General features: G+C 42.7%; 1 protein-coding gene across 2 annotated transcripts in view; it reads right to left on the bottom strand.

Moving 5' to 3' along the window:
* Window positions 1-462: 462 nt before the first annotated feature.
* Window positions 463-11,602, bottom strand: part of PDPN (podoplanin) — a 28,831-nt gene continuing 17,691 nt past the window's right edge. The window contains exons 2-6 of one of the 2 annotated variants that reach the window (XM_026519802.4): window positions 10,110-10,240; window positions 8,093-8,219; window positions 3,843-3,881; window positions 3,153-3,264; window positions 463-2,171 (exon numbers count right to left, since the gene is read on the bottom strand). In XM_026519802.4, coding sequence (XP_026375587.1) covers window positions 2,165-2,171; window positions 3,153-3,264; window positions 3,843-3,881; window positions 8,093-8,219; window positions 10,110-10,240 — 416 coding nt within the window. In that variant the 3' untranslated portion in view covers window positions 463-2,164. The remainder of the gene's footprint in view (window positions 2,172-3,152; window positions 3,265-3,842; window positions 3,882-8,092; window positions 8,220-10,109; window positions 10,241-11,602) is intronic. The other variant, XM_026519803.4, reaches the window with a different exon arrangement.

The raw sequence follows: 11,602 nt of genomic DNA, 5'->3' as shown, positions 1-11,602 counted from the left end.
TTCTCTGTCTCTGGGGCTAGGTGGACATGGCTAGTTTTCTGTTAGACCAGGCAGAGCACTTGCAGCCGAGGGCCAGGGGGCAGTGAGATGTCCCCGGAGCAGGAATTCCGGAGGGACAGGCTGCCCAGGACTGTCAGGAGCAGGTGTAAGGGCTCCCTGACCCGGCTCCAATCCAGTGCAGGGAAATCAGGAGCCAGGCAAGACCTTGTTAACCCTTTGAGATCAGAGGGCAAAAGAAGTCTCATCCCATTCCTCAGCGTGACCTTCACCTCTCCACTTTGGCAGAGCCCTACGTCAAAGACGTAGTTGTATTTCTTTCCAGTGGAGGTTTTCCTGTAACCACTTACAATTCCTTCCCGATCAAGTGAAGAGGCAGATGTTTCCATAACTGATAATCTAATCTGGAGCTGTTCTGAAGTGTGACCCAGATGGGATCTTTCCAATCAGAGGTCTGACTCATTGTTATACGCAATCATCTGTTTTATTTTAAAACACGTCTACACTGCATTGAGCACCAACACAGATGTGACCAAGAAACCCACAGTCCTGTCCCAGCAGGTGGCGGGTCCAGTGTATGACTTGGGGCGGACGGTTATTGTTCACAGTGAGAGAAAAAAAGAAGGGACACAAAAGACAAAACGGACTTTGTCCCTGACTCCTGTTCAGGAATCTAAGCGATGGAACAGAAGGATACGTAAGCACACTAAGCCCTTCTAGAGCCCCTTCTCTCAATCAGCAGGTGTTCCAATATGGACCCTGGGTTGGTGGACCAGCTGGACTTGGGTAACAGAAGGGCAGGCTGTTTAACATCCCCGCGTTGCTGCAAGAAAGAGAGGAATGGGCGGTGCTTTTCCAAAGGATAGTTTACTTTTTTGTACACGTTGAGAGCATAGCAGACCTGCACAACCACAATCGTGACAGAGCCTGCTCAGTATAAATCTTTGTGTTTGGGGAAAAAGAAGTCAGCCGACCTACGGGAAGAAATGTGCTGAGCTGGGCGGTGCCCACCCCAGATGGCAGCGTGGACTCCTTTACTTTGATATCTTTTCAACGATGACCCCACGGAAGTGTGTGGTACGTGTCACGAAGACTGGGAATTTCTTTTATTTTTACGTCCAGGCTTTAAATCCACCTGCTTTCTTAAAATTTCTCTTACAGGATTATTTTTGTGTCCCACATGTTTGCTCGGAGGCAGAAAGTAATCAGGCCAGAGGGACACACAGAGTTTCCTTCTGTTTGGGGACCACCATGGCTCTTGGTGTCTGGAACAGCTGGGCCTCGGGCGCCGTTGGGCCTCCAGCCGTCTCCCTGGCATCCAGGGCTAAGACTTCCATATTCCAGAACAAAGCAGCCAGTCTGAAGGGCTTAGGTCCTGGAAAGAAGAAAGGCTGCCCCAGGAGCTCTGGGGCAAGAGAAGAGGAGGCGGCAGGTAGGAGCAAATCTCTGAGTCGCCAAGTCATCGCTGGAGAAGGCAATAAGCCAGCCTAGAGCCTGCCCGATGACCTGATTGTGAGAAACAAAATCCCTTCTCCAAACTATAGACTTCCTGTTTATAATCTAACATGGGTGCCTTTGAAATGATTTATCTGGGCCGGTGAAAGGCAGTTGTTCATTACATATTATACAAGTTCAGATTTTCTACTTAATTATTCACATGAAATTGGGCTTTAAAAACAGTCCAGCCTAGACTGGAATGTGTACATTTCAACAGCGAGGAGATTGCACAAGCTTATGCCACTTACGAACCTGGCACTAAACTCAAGGACTCCGTTGGTATAAATATTTCCAGACTCGATTGCATTTTAATATAACACAATGGTCAGAACGGAGACAGGATTATAATTTCTAACATCGATTAAATTATATTGTCTTAGTTACAAATCAGTGTACATGGCTTTGCTCCATTTTCTATGCATTTTGTCTTTTAAATCATCTTTTACAAAATTTATATTTAAAAATATTTTCAAAAGACAAATGCTTAGAGGAGCAAGTCTTGTGAATGTCTTTCCTTGGGTTACTTTTGGTGAGTGGAGGGATCACCATGGATTTGGAGTGGGATTGCCAAGTGATTTCCATGGGTCATCTTCTCCCATGTGCTCAGGGATGGGGAAGTCGGAAACTCTCTTTTAAATGTGTTGGTAGAAGGGCACAATTCTTCAGCTCTTTAGGGCCTGTGAAAACAATGAAAAAGGTGACTGTCACTTCTCTTACTGGCACTGTAAATAGTGATCCTGTGAGTCATGGTTCTATTGTCCTTTTGTACAAATCTTGTAATTCTGGAACCTGGAGCTCTTCTCCTCTCCGCGCTCACTCCTCCTGCATGCCTGGCCCTCACACAGCCAGGGTCAGGTTCCCAGGCATTTCCAAACACATAAATCTGCGACTGTCTCGTGGGCTGTGTCCCTCAACCCCCAGTTATATAGCACTTGTCCTCTCTGCCACCCCCACCCCCTATTATATATCCTCTCCCGAACAGAAATAAGAAAAAGTGTTCCTCTGGTTATTATTTGACTCTTCTGAATTTTCATAAAGAGAAAGAACTCCTTCCCTTCGTCAATAATCACTGCTAGAAGTTCACTACCATGCGTGTGGGTATGTGCAGGGCAGGAGTGGAGGGAGGGGACCCCACCACCAGAAGAATTCTCATCAGAATGGTGTCCGGGCTCTGCAATGGATGCTTTGCTGAGAGCCAGCTCCCTCCCTCTGATGACTGGGAGCCGGGCAATTCGGTAACAAGTTGAAACTTGGTTTGGGTTTTCTTTCAAGTTCAGTTCGTTGAAAAATGAGGACAAGAGGTCAAATTTGGTTAGCTCTCAGTAGGAGTCAACTCAAAAGCCATCTCTGGCTCTAACTCTCTTCTCTTGGAATCTAAGAAGGACCAAGTAGATACCTGTTTTCCTGGGGAAACTTCAGACGTAGTCCTCACAGAGGTAAGGGGCTTCTAAAAATGACTTTTTAAAAAGTAAACTCTACAACCCAATGCGGGGCTCAAACTCACAACCCCGAGATCAAGAGTTGCATGTTCCACCCACCGAGGCACCCAGACATCCCTGAACATGATCCTTATTTAGGTTTCTATTAGCTCAAAGGTTGGAGTTCTAGATATGACTGCTCTCATTTACCTACCACATGGGTATAAGTTATTTACTTACGAGTACCTTCCTGACATTTTTCGAGCAACCACAATGATGATCCCACCAATGAATCCAATGGCTAGTAAGACTCCAACTATAATTCCAACCAGGGTCACTGTCGCCAGGCCATCTGAATGAGGAGGGAAAAAAAAGCATGAGCCCCAGAGAAATGATATGCTTGTGATAAAATGTGTCATGTATAAACAATACCCCTGCCCTGCCCCACTGAAGAGAGCAAATCATGTTCTAATTTGCTTCTCCTTATTCAGTGGGAGTTGACTTAGAAGAGATGAAATTTGGGCTACTCTCATCCCCTCCCCTTATGAATGGAAAAATTCCTGGGTCTCAGAATCTATCAAGCATACCATTCATGCTGGGTGGCTTCACTGTTAATTATTAGGTAGTGTTTGTATGCTGGATTAAATGAGCCCTTACTTTCATTCTTCATAACAATAAATTGTGATATGACACCATTCTCCATGGCTGTCATTAAGTGACTAGACTCATTTGTGGTTTGCATATTTTCAAATACAGGCAATTTTCTTTTCTCTCTTAGAAGAGGTTTGAAACTTGTTCTCAGAGGGTTCTGTATACCGCTCTTGTTGACTACAATCCAGGAAAGAATGTAATTCCTTAAAAGATTAGCTTCAAAGAAATATTTTTTTAAAAACTCCCATAAGAATACTTTGATAACAAAATCTAGCCTACCTTTCTCAACTGTTGTCTCTGTGTCTTCACCTACTTTCTCTGTAAAGAAAGAGATGTAATGATACAGAATTATTAGGATATAATAACTGTAATTTAACAATTGGCAAAAGATGAATTTACCCTAAGTGGAAGGTAGCAAGACACAAGCAAAGAATATAATTTCTTAAATAAAGTGGATCAGAGGATTTTTAAGCAAGCTCCGACAGGATTCTGTCTTCAAAACTATTATTACTGAATTTCCGAACGTTTCTTCACACCTATGGTTCCATAATACTTTGGTGTACCTTACTTTTTTCTCATCTACTTTAGAGAGCAGAGTCAGGGAAATTGACCTATAGGAATGTCCAAAAAGTCTCAGAGGTTTAGGTAACAAAAGAAGCCAAGGCTGTTGATTCTTGGTCCAATGTCAAGACCATAGAAAACTCATCCACTGCGATAACGTTTATTTTGAAGGATTTTATTTTGAGAGCAATATACTCTAATTCTGGCAGATGGGGCCCAGACTGTGATTCGTCTTGTGATATCAGTTCCCTGCTTTTTCTTTAGTAGCAAAATCCATGTCTTATAAGGCAGTGATATGCCCAGCTAAGTTTAATGAGGGAATATACCCTTTGTGTTTATGTCACTGTTATGTCAGGATTTCTCTCTGCAGCCTAACATAGTCCAATAGTTACAATGTGAATATTCTCATTTACCTGTCCCATGGGTTTGAGTTATCAACTTACAGTAAGTAAGCAATAAAGTTGTGAGTTTCTTTCAGATAATTTTACACACTGCCTATTTAAAAGTGAACGTTTTGGGGCGCCTGGGTGGCACAGCGGTTAAGCGCCTGCCTTCGGCTCAGGGCGTGATCCCGGCGTTATGGGATCGAGCCCCACATCAGGCTCCTCTGCTGGGAGCCTGCTCTTCCTCTCCCACTCCCCCTGCTTGTGTTCCCTCTCTCGCTGGCTGTCTCTATCTCTGTCAAATAAATAAATAAAATCTTTAAAAAATAATAATAAAAATAAAAGTGAACGTTTTTGGTGGGTTTTGTTTTTCCCATCACCTTCTTTGCATACCAAGTCCTTAACTCCTTTGGCTGGTGGTCGTTTACCTGGTTTGCAGATGGAGAAAAGTCAAGAGGCTTTCATTTAATGGGACGACAGAGAGAAGTCAATCAGGTCCCACCGTAGAACTGTGGTTCACAACGTGCAAATACTACAGATAACCAAGAGCTTTTCAAATCAAAGGTGAAAGCATCATCTACAAGATGCTTACTTTTTCTAATGCATGGATTTGAAAGAAGTCTTTGTACCAAGACTCTCTTCAAAAAAAGGCACCTTTTCAAGATGGCCCTAGGATAAGGGTTCCTGAACCCAGCTCTGCCAGCATGAGTTGAAGCCATGGCTCTGGAGCATTTACATGGAGCTCAAGCTGATGGTGCTATCCCATGATTAAAAAAAAAAAAAATGGTTCAAAGACTGGTGGGTCTGAGGCCAGCCCAGAACAAATATATCATGGAATCACTCCTAAAATGTCATTCCTTTGGCTGCCAGCTACCAGTAGAAGAAGGTCAAAACACATCCTAACATGGCGGCTGTTGATTTCCAGACTTATAACACATCATTCTCACCATCAGTGACAACACTGGTCAGAAAACATATTACCAAAAAATGTGGAAGATTCATTACCAAATTAGAGCTTATTAGTTCTATCCTCCTTAGCTCCAGCCCAATTATACTGACCGTAGTCATGAGAGTGCGTCATACACGTGAACATCATCGTACTTGGGTGTTTCATGGGAAAGACATCTGCTGCCCTAATAAAATCACCTCTTAAAAAACCAAGTGCTTATAATTCCATTTTAACTCACATGTGAAAATTTCTTGGGACACTGACGTATTATGTGGAAATGTGCCCTAAGTCACACTTTTTGTGACAGGGTGGGGCAGGAGACAGGGCAGGAGAGGAATCATGTGTTTTTGCCAGAGAATTGAGATTTTTGTTTTAAAGGAATAGGAGAGGTATCCTGGTATGATGGGAAGAATACTCAACTTGGAACACTCCATTTTCAGCAGCTAATGAGCTGTCAACTCATTTCACAAATGATCAATTCTTCTCCAGAATTCTGAAATGTTTTCCAATGACCAATTATATTGATGATTCTTTCTTTGCTTAGCCCTGTTTGGTTCTATCTGGTGTTTATTATTTTTTTGTTGTTGTTTAAGATTTTATTTATTTATTTGCCAGAGAGAGAGAGACAGCCAGCGAGAGAGGGAACACAGGTAGGGGGAGTGGGAGAGGAAGAAGCAGGCTCCCAGCAGAGGATCCTGACGTGGGGCTCGATCCCAGGACTCTGGGATCACGCCCTGAGCTGAAGGCAGACGCTTAACGACTGAGCCACCCAGGCACCCCTCTATCTGGTGTTTAAATATTCACCATTTCTTCAGCATTTCAGAGTAACCTTTAGGCTTTATTTTCAAAGCACTTCATAAAGCTTCCCACCCCCATTGTGGTAAAATACACATAACATAAAACTTACTGTCCTCACCATTTTTTAATAGTTCAGTGGCATGAAACACATTCATTCTTGTGCAACCATCACCACCATCCAGCTTTAGGACTCTTCCCATCTCACAAAACGGACACAGCATACTCATTAAACACTAACTCCCGACCCCCTGGCACCCACCATCTTACTTTCTGTCCCTGTGAATTTGACTCATAGAAGTGGAATTATATAGTAGTTCTCTTTGGGTGACTGGTTTATTCCACTTAGCGTGATGTCCTCAAGCTTCATGCATATTGTAGCAGGTGTCAGAATGTGCTTCTCTTTAAGGGATGAATAACAGTCCATTAAGTGTATATACCACATTTTATTTATTCATTTATCTGTTGATGGACACCTGAGTTGCTATCATGCTTTAGCTATTGTGAATGATGCTGCTATGGACGCTGTGTGTACAAATATAATGCAATTTTAAAAAATCATTTTTAAAATAGGCTCCATGCCCAATGTGGGACTCAAACTCATGACCCTGAGATCAAGACTCACATGCTCCACCAACCTGAACTAGCCATGTGTCCCAAATATAAAGCAATTTTTAAAAAAATCCTCCAAAGTGCTATAGAGTTTTTAAAACCAGAGTGGTGATTGGGTCTAGAAATGTATATTGAGCAATAAAGTAACTTTCTAGGTGTTCAGATACATAACTGATTTGAGGAACCATTGATTTAGGCAAGGTCTTTATGTTTACTTTCATTTAAAGATGGAAACGCCTATCTAGATAAAATAATATATAATTTTATATAAAAATGCTTGTTAGCGGGGTGCCTGAGTACCTCAGTTGGTTGAGCGTCTGCCTCTGGCTCAGGTCTTGGGGTCCTGGGATTGGGCCCCGTGTGGGGATCCCCACTCAATGCGTGCTTCTCCCTTTCCCTCCATCCCTCCCTCACTCATGTTCTTTCTGGCTATCTCTCTTTCTCTCTCTCTCTCTCACATAAATAAATAAAATCTTTAAAATTGCTCATTAGCAAGCACTCATTGCAGTTATAGGAGGATTTGTTTTTTTTCCTCTCCCACCCCATATACTACAAAATAAGGCAATTTTAAAATAAAAATCCCAAACAACTGCATTTCTCTTAAGAAAGCTCTAGAAATAGGAGGCTATCTCTTTCTATTGCTAAGCTATAATGGCAATGATTTTTCCTCATTCTCAGTGATGGTCTACACCTCAAATAATGGCGAAGACCCAAGACAGTGTTCCTTTTACACTGCTGCAGGTGCCAACTATGAATCAAAGTGCAGCCGCCAAACCTGGTAAGACTGGTTTAGAATTTCTTTTTCCATGTGTACAGACATGAACTCAGTGTGAGATGGTAAATATAAGTATAGAGTCTATTACAACTTACATAGGTTGGTCAAGGTTTCCACTCTTGGGTATCAACACAAAGGTCTTAGCGTAACATTGTATCAACTTACCATCAACAACATGACACAAGTAGCTAACTTGCCCTTGTGGAGACATTATCAATTACTTGTCATTCAAAGGGGAGAGCTGTGTTCAGCAACCCAATAAATCAAATTCAACTGAGCAACACTATGAACTGAATTCTGAACCCAGCACATAAGGCTTGGTTTAGAACTCACTCTTAGCATTCCAGTACGTGCCCTACTAATCATTAGATTTGTGGGTGGGTATTTGTTGGTAGATTTGTGGGTGGATATTGTTGGAAGATCAACACCTATTGGGGGCAACTGGTTTTCTTACCTGTGGGGTGACTAGTCACTACGTTCAAGGTTGTGGTGCTCTGGCTTTCTTCTTCGGCACGGACTGTGCTTTCGGTCGTCCTATCCTCTAAGCGAAGGTCTGTTACACCCTCTCTATTTATTGGCACCTATTAGAGAAAGAAATGAGGCAAAAGAGAAATAAAATCTAATGTTTTAAAATATATACTCAAACTTACAATAGAAAAGGATTTAAAGTGACATAAATATATAAAATGTGACATAAATTTATAAAGTGGAAACAAGAAAACAAACAAACAGAAACGACAGAGTAGGGACAGGAATGAAACCAAATGCACTCCAGAAATAAATACCAAATATTTAGCATGACTAAACTGATTAATCTAATCTAATCTTAAAAATTGATTTCATGGGGTCTTCATTCTTCAAAAAATACCAGGTCACTAGGCTTTAATTCTTTCTCTCTCTTGAACTTGAATGGCATTCCCTGTTTTGAATGGTATTTTCCCCATATTTATTTGGTACATATTATGTTGTATCATCTTTCAATGCCCTCCCTCCACCAATTGGAGTAATAACTGGCCTTTATTGAGCGCTTACTGTGTGCTAGGACCTTTAAAGACCTTCTCACTTACTCCATAAACAACCCTGCAAAGTAACTCCTATTATTAGTCCTATAGTCTGAACGAGGCCTAGAGAGATTAGACAACATGCCCAAACTCACACAGCCAACAAGCAAGAAGACTTGAAAGTGATTCTGTGACTCCAAAGTTCATGCCAAGGTAGCATTCGACAAATATGCCAGTGAGCACAGGCGACAAAACCAAAATTAAATGAGTGGGACCACATTAAACTTAAAAACTTTATGCATCACAGGACACAATCAGCAGAGTAAAAAACAACCTAGGGAATGGGAGATAATATTTGCCAATCATATATCTGATAAGGGTATGAAGAGCTTCCACAGCTTAACAACAAAAATCCAATAGCTTGATTCAAAATGGGCTAAAAGGGGACACCTAGGTGGCTCAGTTGGTTGAGTGTCTGACTCTTGATTTTGGCTCACGTCATGACCTCAGGGTCATGAGATCAAGTCCTGCATTGTACCCCATGCTGAGAGTGGAGCCTGCTTAAGATTCTCCCTCTTTCTCTGCCCCTCCCCCCAGCTTGCAAGCCCACACTCTCTCTCTCAAAACAAACAAACAAACAAACAAACAAACAAAAATGGGCAAAGGGACTTGCATAGACCTTTCCCCAAAGATGATATACAATTGTCAATAAGCATATGAAAGATGCTCAGTATCCCTAGAGAAATACAAATTAAAACCGCAATGAGATTATGACCTCATACCTATTAAGATAACAACTCTCAAAAGAACAGAAAATAATGTATTGGCAAGAAGGTAGAGAAACTGAAACCCTTGTGCACTGTGGGATTGTAAAATGGTGCAACCACTACAGGAAACAGTATGGAGGTTCCTCAAAATAATGAAAACTAGAACTACCATATGACCTATTAATCCCAGTTCTGGGTATATACCTGATTGAAAACAAGGTCTGGAAGAGGTATTGGCACATCCATTTCTACAGTAGTGCTCTTCACAATAGCCAAGAGTTGGAAGCAACCCAAATGCCTAATGACCGGTGAACAGATATACAAAATGTGGTGCAGACGTACAATGGAATAATCAGCCTTAAAAAGGAAGGACATTGGGGCGCCTGGGTGGCACAGCGGTTAAGCATCTGCCTTCGGCTCAGGGCGTGATCCCGGCATTGTGGGATCGAGCCCCACATCAGGTTCCTCCACTATGAGCCTGCTTCTTCCTCTCCCACTCCCCCTGCTTGTGTTCCCTCTCTCGCTGGCTGTCTCTATCTCTGTTGAATAAATAAATAAAATCTTAAAAAAAAAAAAAAGGAAGGACATTTTCACATGGATAAACCATAAGGATATTATGCTAAGTGAAATAAGACGGTCATAAAATATCCTTGCCTATGATTGCATGCCTATGGAGCAAACGCCCCTCTTCTTGAACACTCACCGCAGCTGTTAAGCCAGACTCATAAGGCTCTTCGCTGGTACCTGCCGTCACCATGTTATCTTCTACACCTAGGGTCACCATGTTATCTTCTACACCTGGTGTTATGTCATCTTCTGGCCGGACTGTGCTGGCTAAAAAAGAAAGACTGGGTCAGGGCTTAAGGTAGAAATTGTGTGGGCAGACCTAACTGACCAGCTACAATCAGATTATTTTCTTTACCATTTCTTTTAGGGATTACTTTTAGGGGCGGGGGTGTCATTTGTGAAGCTTACCACATTCTCCTTGCTGCACCTCTGTCATAGGCAATGGTCTGGTTGTCTCCATAGCAAAGCAAAGGGGGATCAAAGTACAAAATGGTGAAGCCACCAGCCTCTCCCCACTGTGGCAGGATGTCAGGGGTATAGAAGCCTCACCTTTTCAGTAACGAACCAGATTCTTCTGGGTGCCATTTCATACAATCAATTAGTGCATTCGGGTTAATCGAATATCATTTAAGGGAGCCTGGGTGGCTCAGTTGGTTAAGCATCTGCCTTCAGCTCAGGTCATGATCCCAGTGTCCTGGGATGGAGTCCTGCACGGGGCTCCCTGCTCAGTGGGGAGTCTGCATCTCCTTCTGCCCCCCCCCCAACTCATGCTCTGTCTCTCTCTTGCAAAAATAAATAAATAAAATCTTTTTAAAAATTCTAAGTTAGAGTCACCTGGAAAGATTTCTAAAAATACCAGTTTGCAGGCTCCTTCTTAAACATAACAAATCAGAATGTCCCAAAGCGGATCCCATCTCTTAAAAATCAAGCTTGTTCTCCATTTAATTTTGAGACCGAAGTCTCCTTGAATGATGGGAACCAGAGGCTCTGACCACAGACCTCACAGGTAAGGTCAACCTCTAATTTTATAGTTGAGGTTAATGTCTACGGGGGAGAGTCAGTAATGTACGTAACGGTGCCAAGATACCCAACAGAAGTCTTAGTGCACAGAGAGCTATGCTACTAAGGGACCTCAGTGCCCTTGGCCCGGGCTTTTCTGCATTAACACTGAGTGGATGACCCTGTTGTACCAATGGGAAAGGTTCCCAGAGAAGCAGGGGATGGGTGGAGTGAGATAACAGGTTGAATCCCGCACCAAGGTGGAGTGGGGGGAGCGGGACAGATAGCAACAGTGGCCTTTTCTTTAACCTCTGTCGCAAAGATCCAGATGAATCACGACCAAGCAGGAGCATCACCTCAGCTCATCAAATAACCCTTTCATGAGTTAAAAATCTGAATCACTGGCCACAGGCTCCTTCCCCGTACTCAGAGTAGCTCTGGAAACTCCATGGCTAAATACAGTTGCAAACTAAGCAAGCATACACATCCCAGGAGCAAGAGGGAGAGGGTGCTTAGAGAGTTCGTTGTGTAATTAAAGAGTAGATGTTTGTATCCAGGCTCTGCTCAAGTCAGCAATCCAGTCCTTGCCTTAAGATACCTTGTTTCTCCCTATGCTTAGAAAGCCCAGCC

This window comes from Ursus arctos, unplaced genomic scaffold (genome assembly GCF_023065955.2).
Source record: "Ursus arctos isolate Adak ecotype North America unplaced genomic scaffold, UrsArc2.0 scaffold_32, whole genome shotgun sequence".
Lineage (NCBI taxonomy): Eukaryota > Metazoa > Chordata > Mammalia > Carnivora > Ursidae > Ursus > Ursus arctos.
The sequence above is the reverse complement of the archived record's forward strand: the minus strand, read 5'-3'. Positions and strand labels throughout refer to the sequence as shown.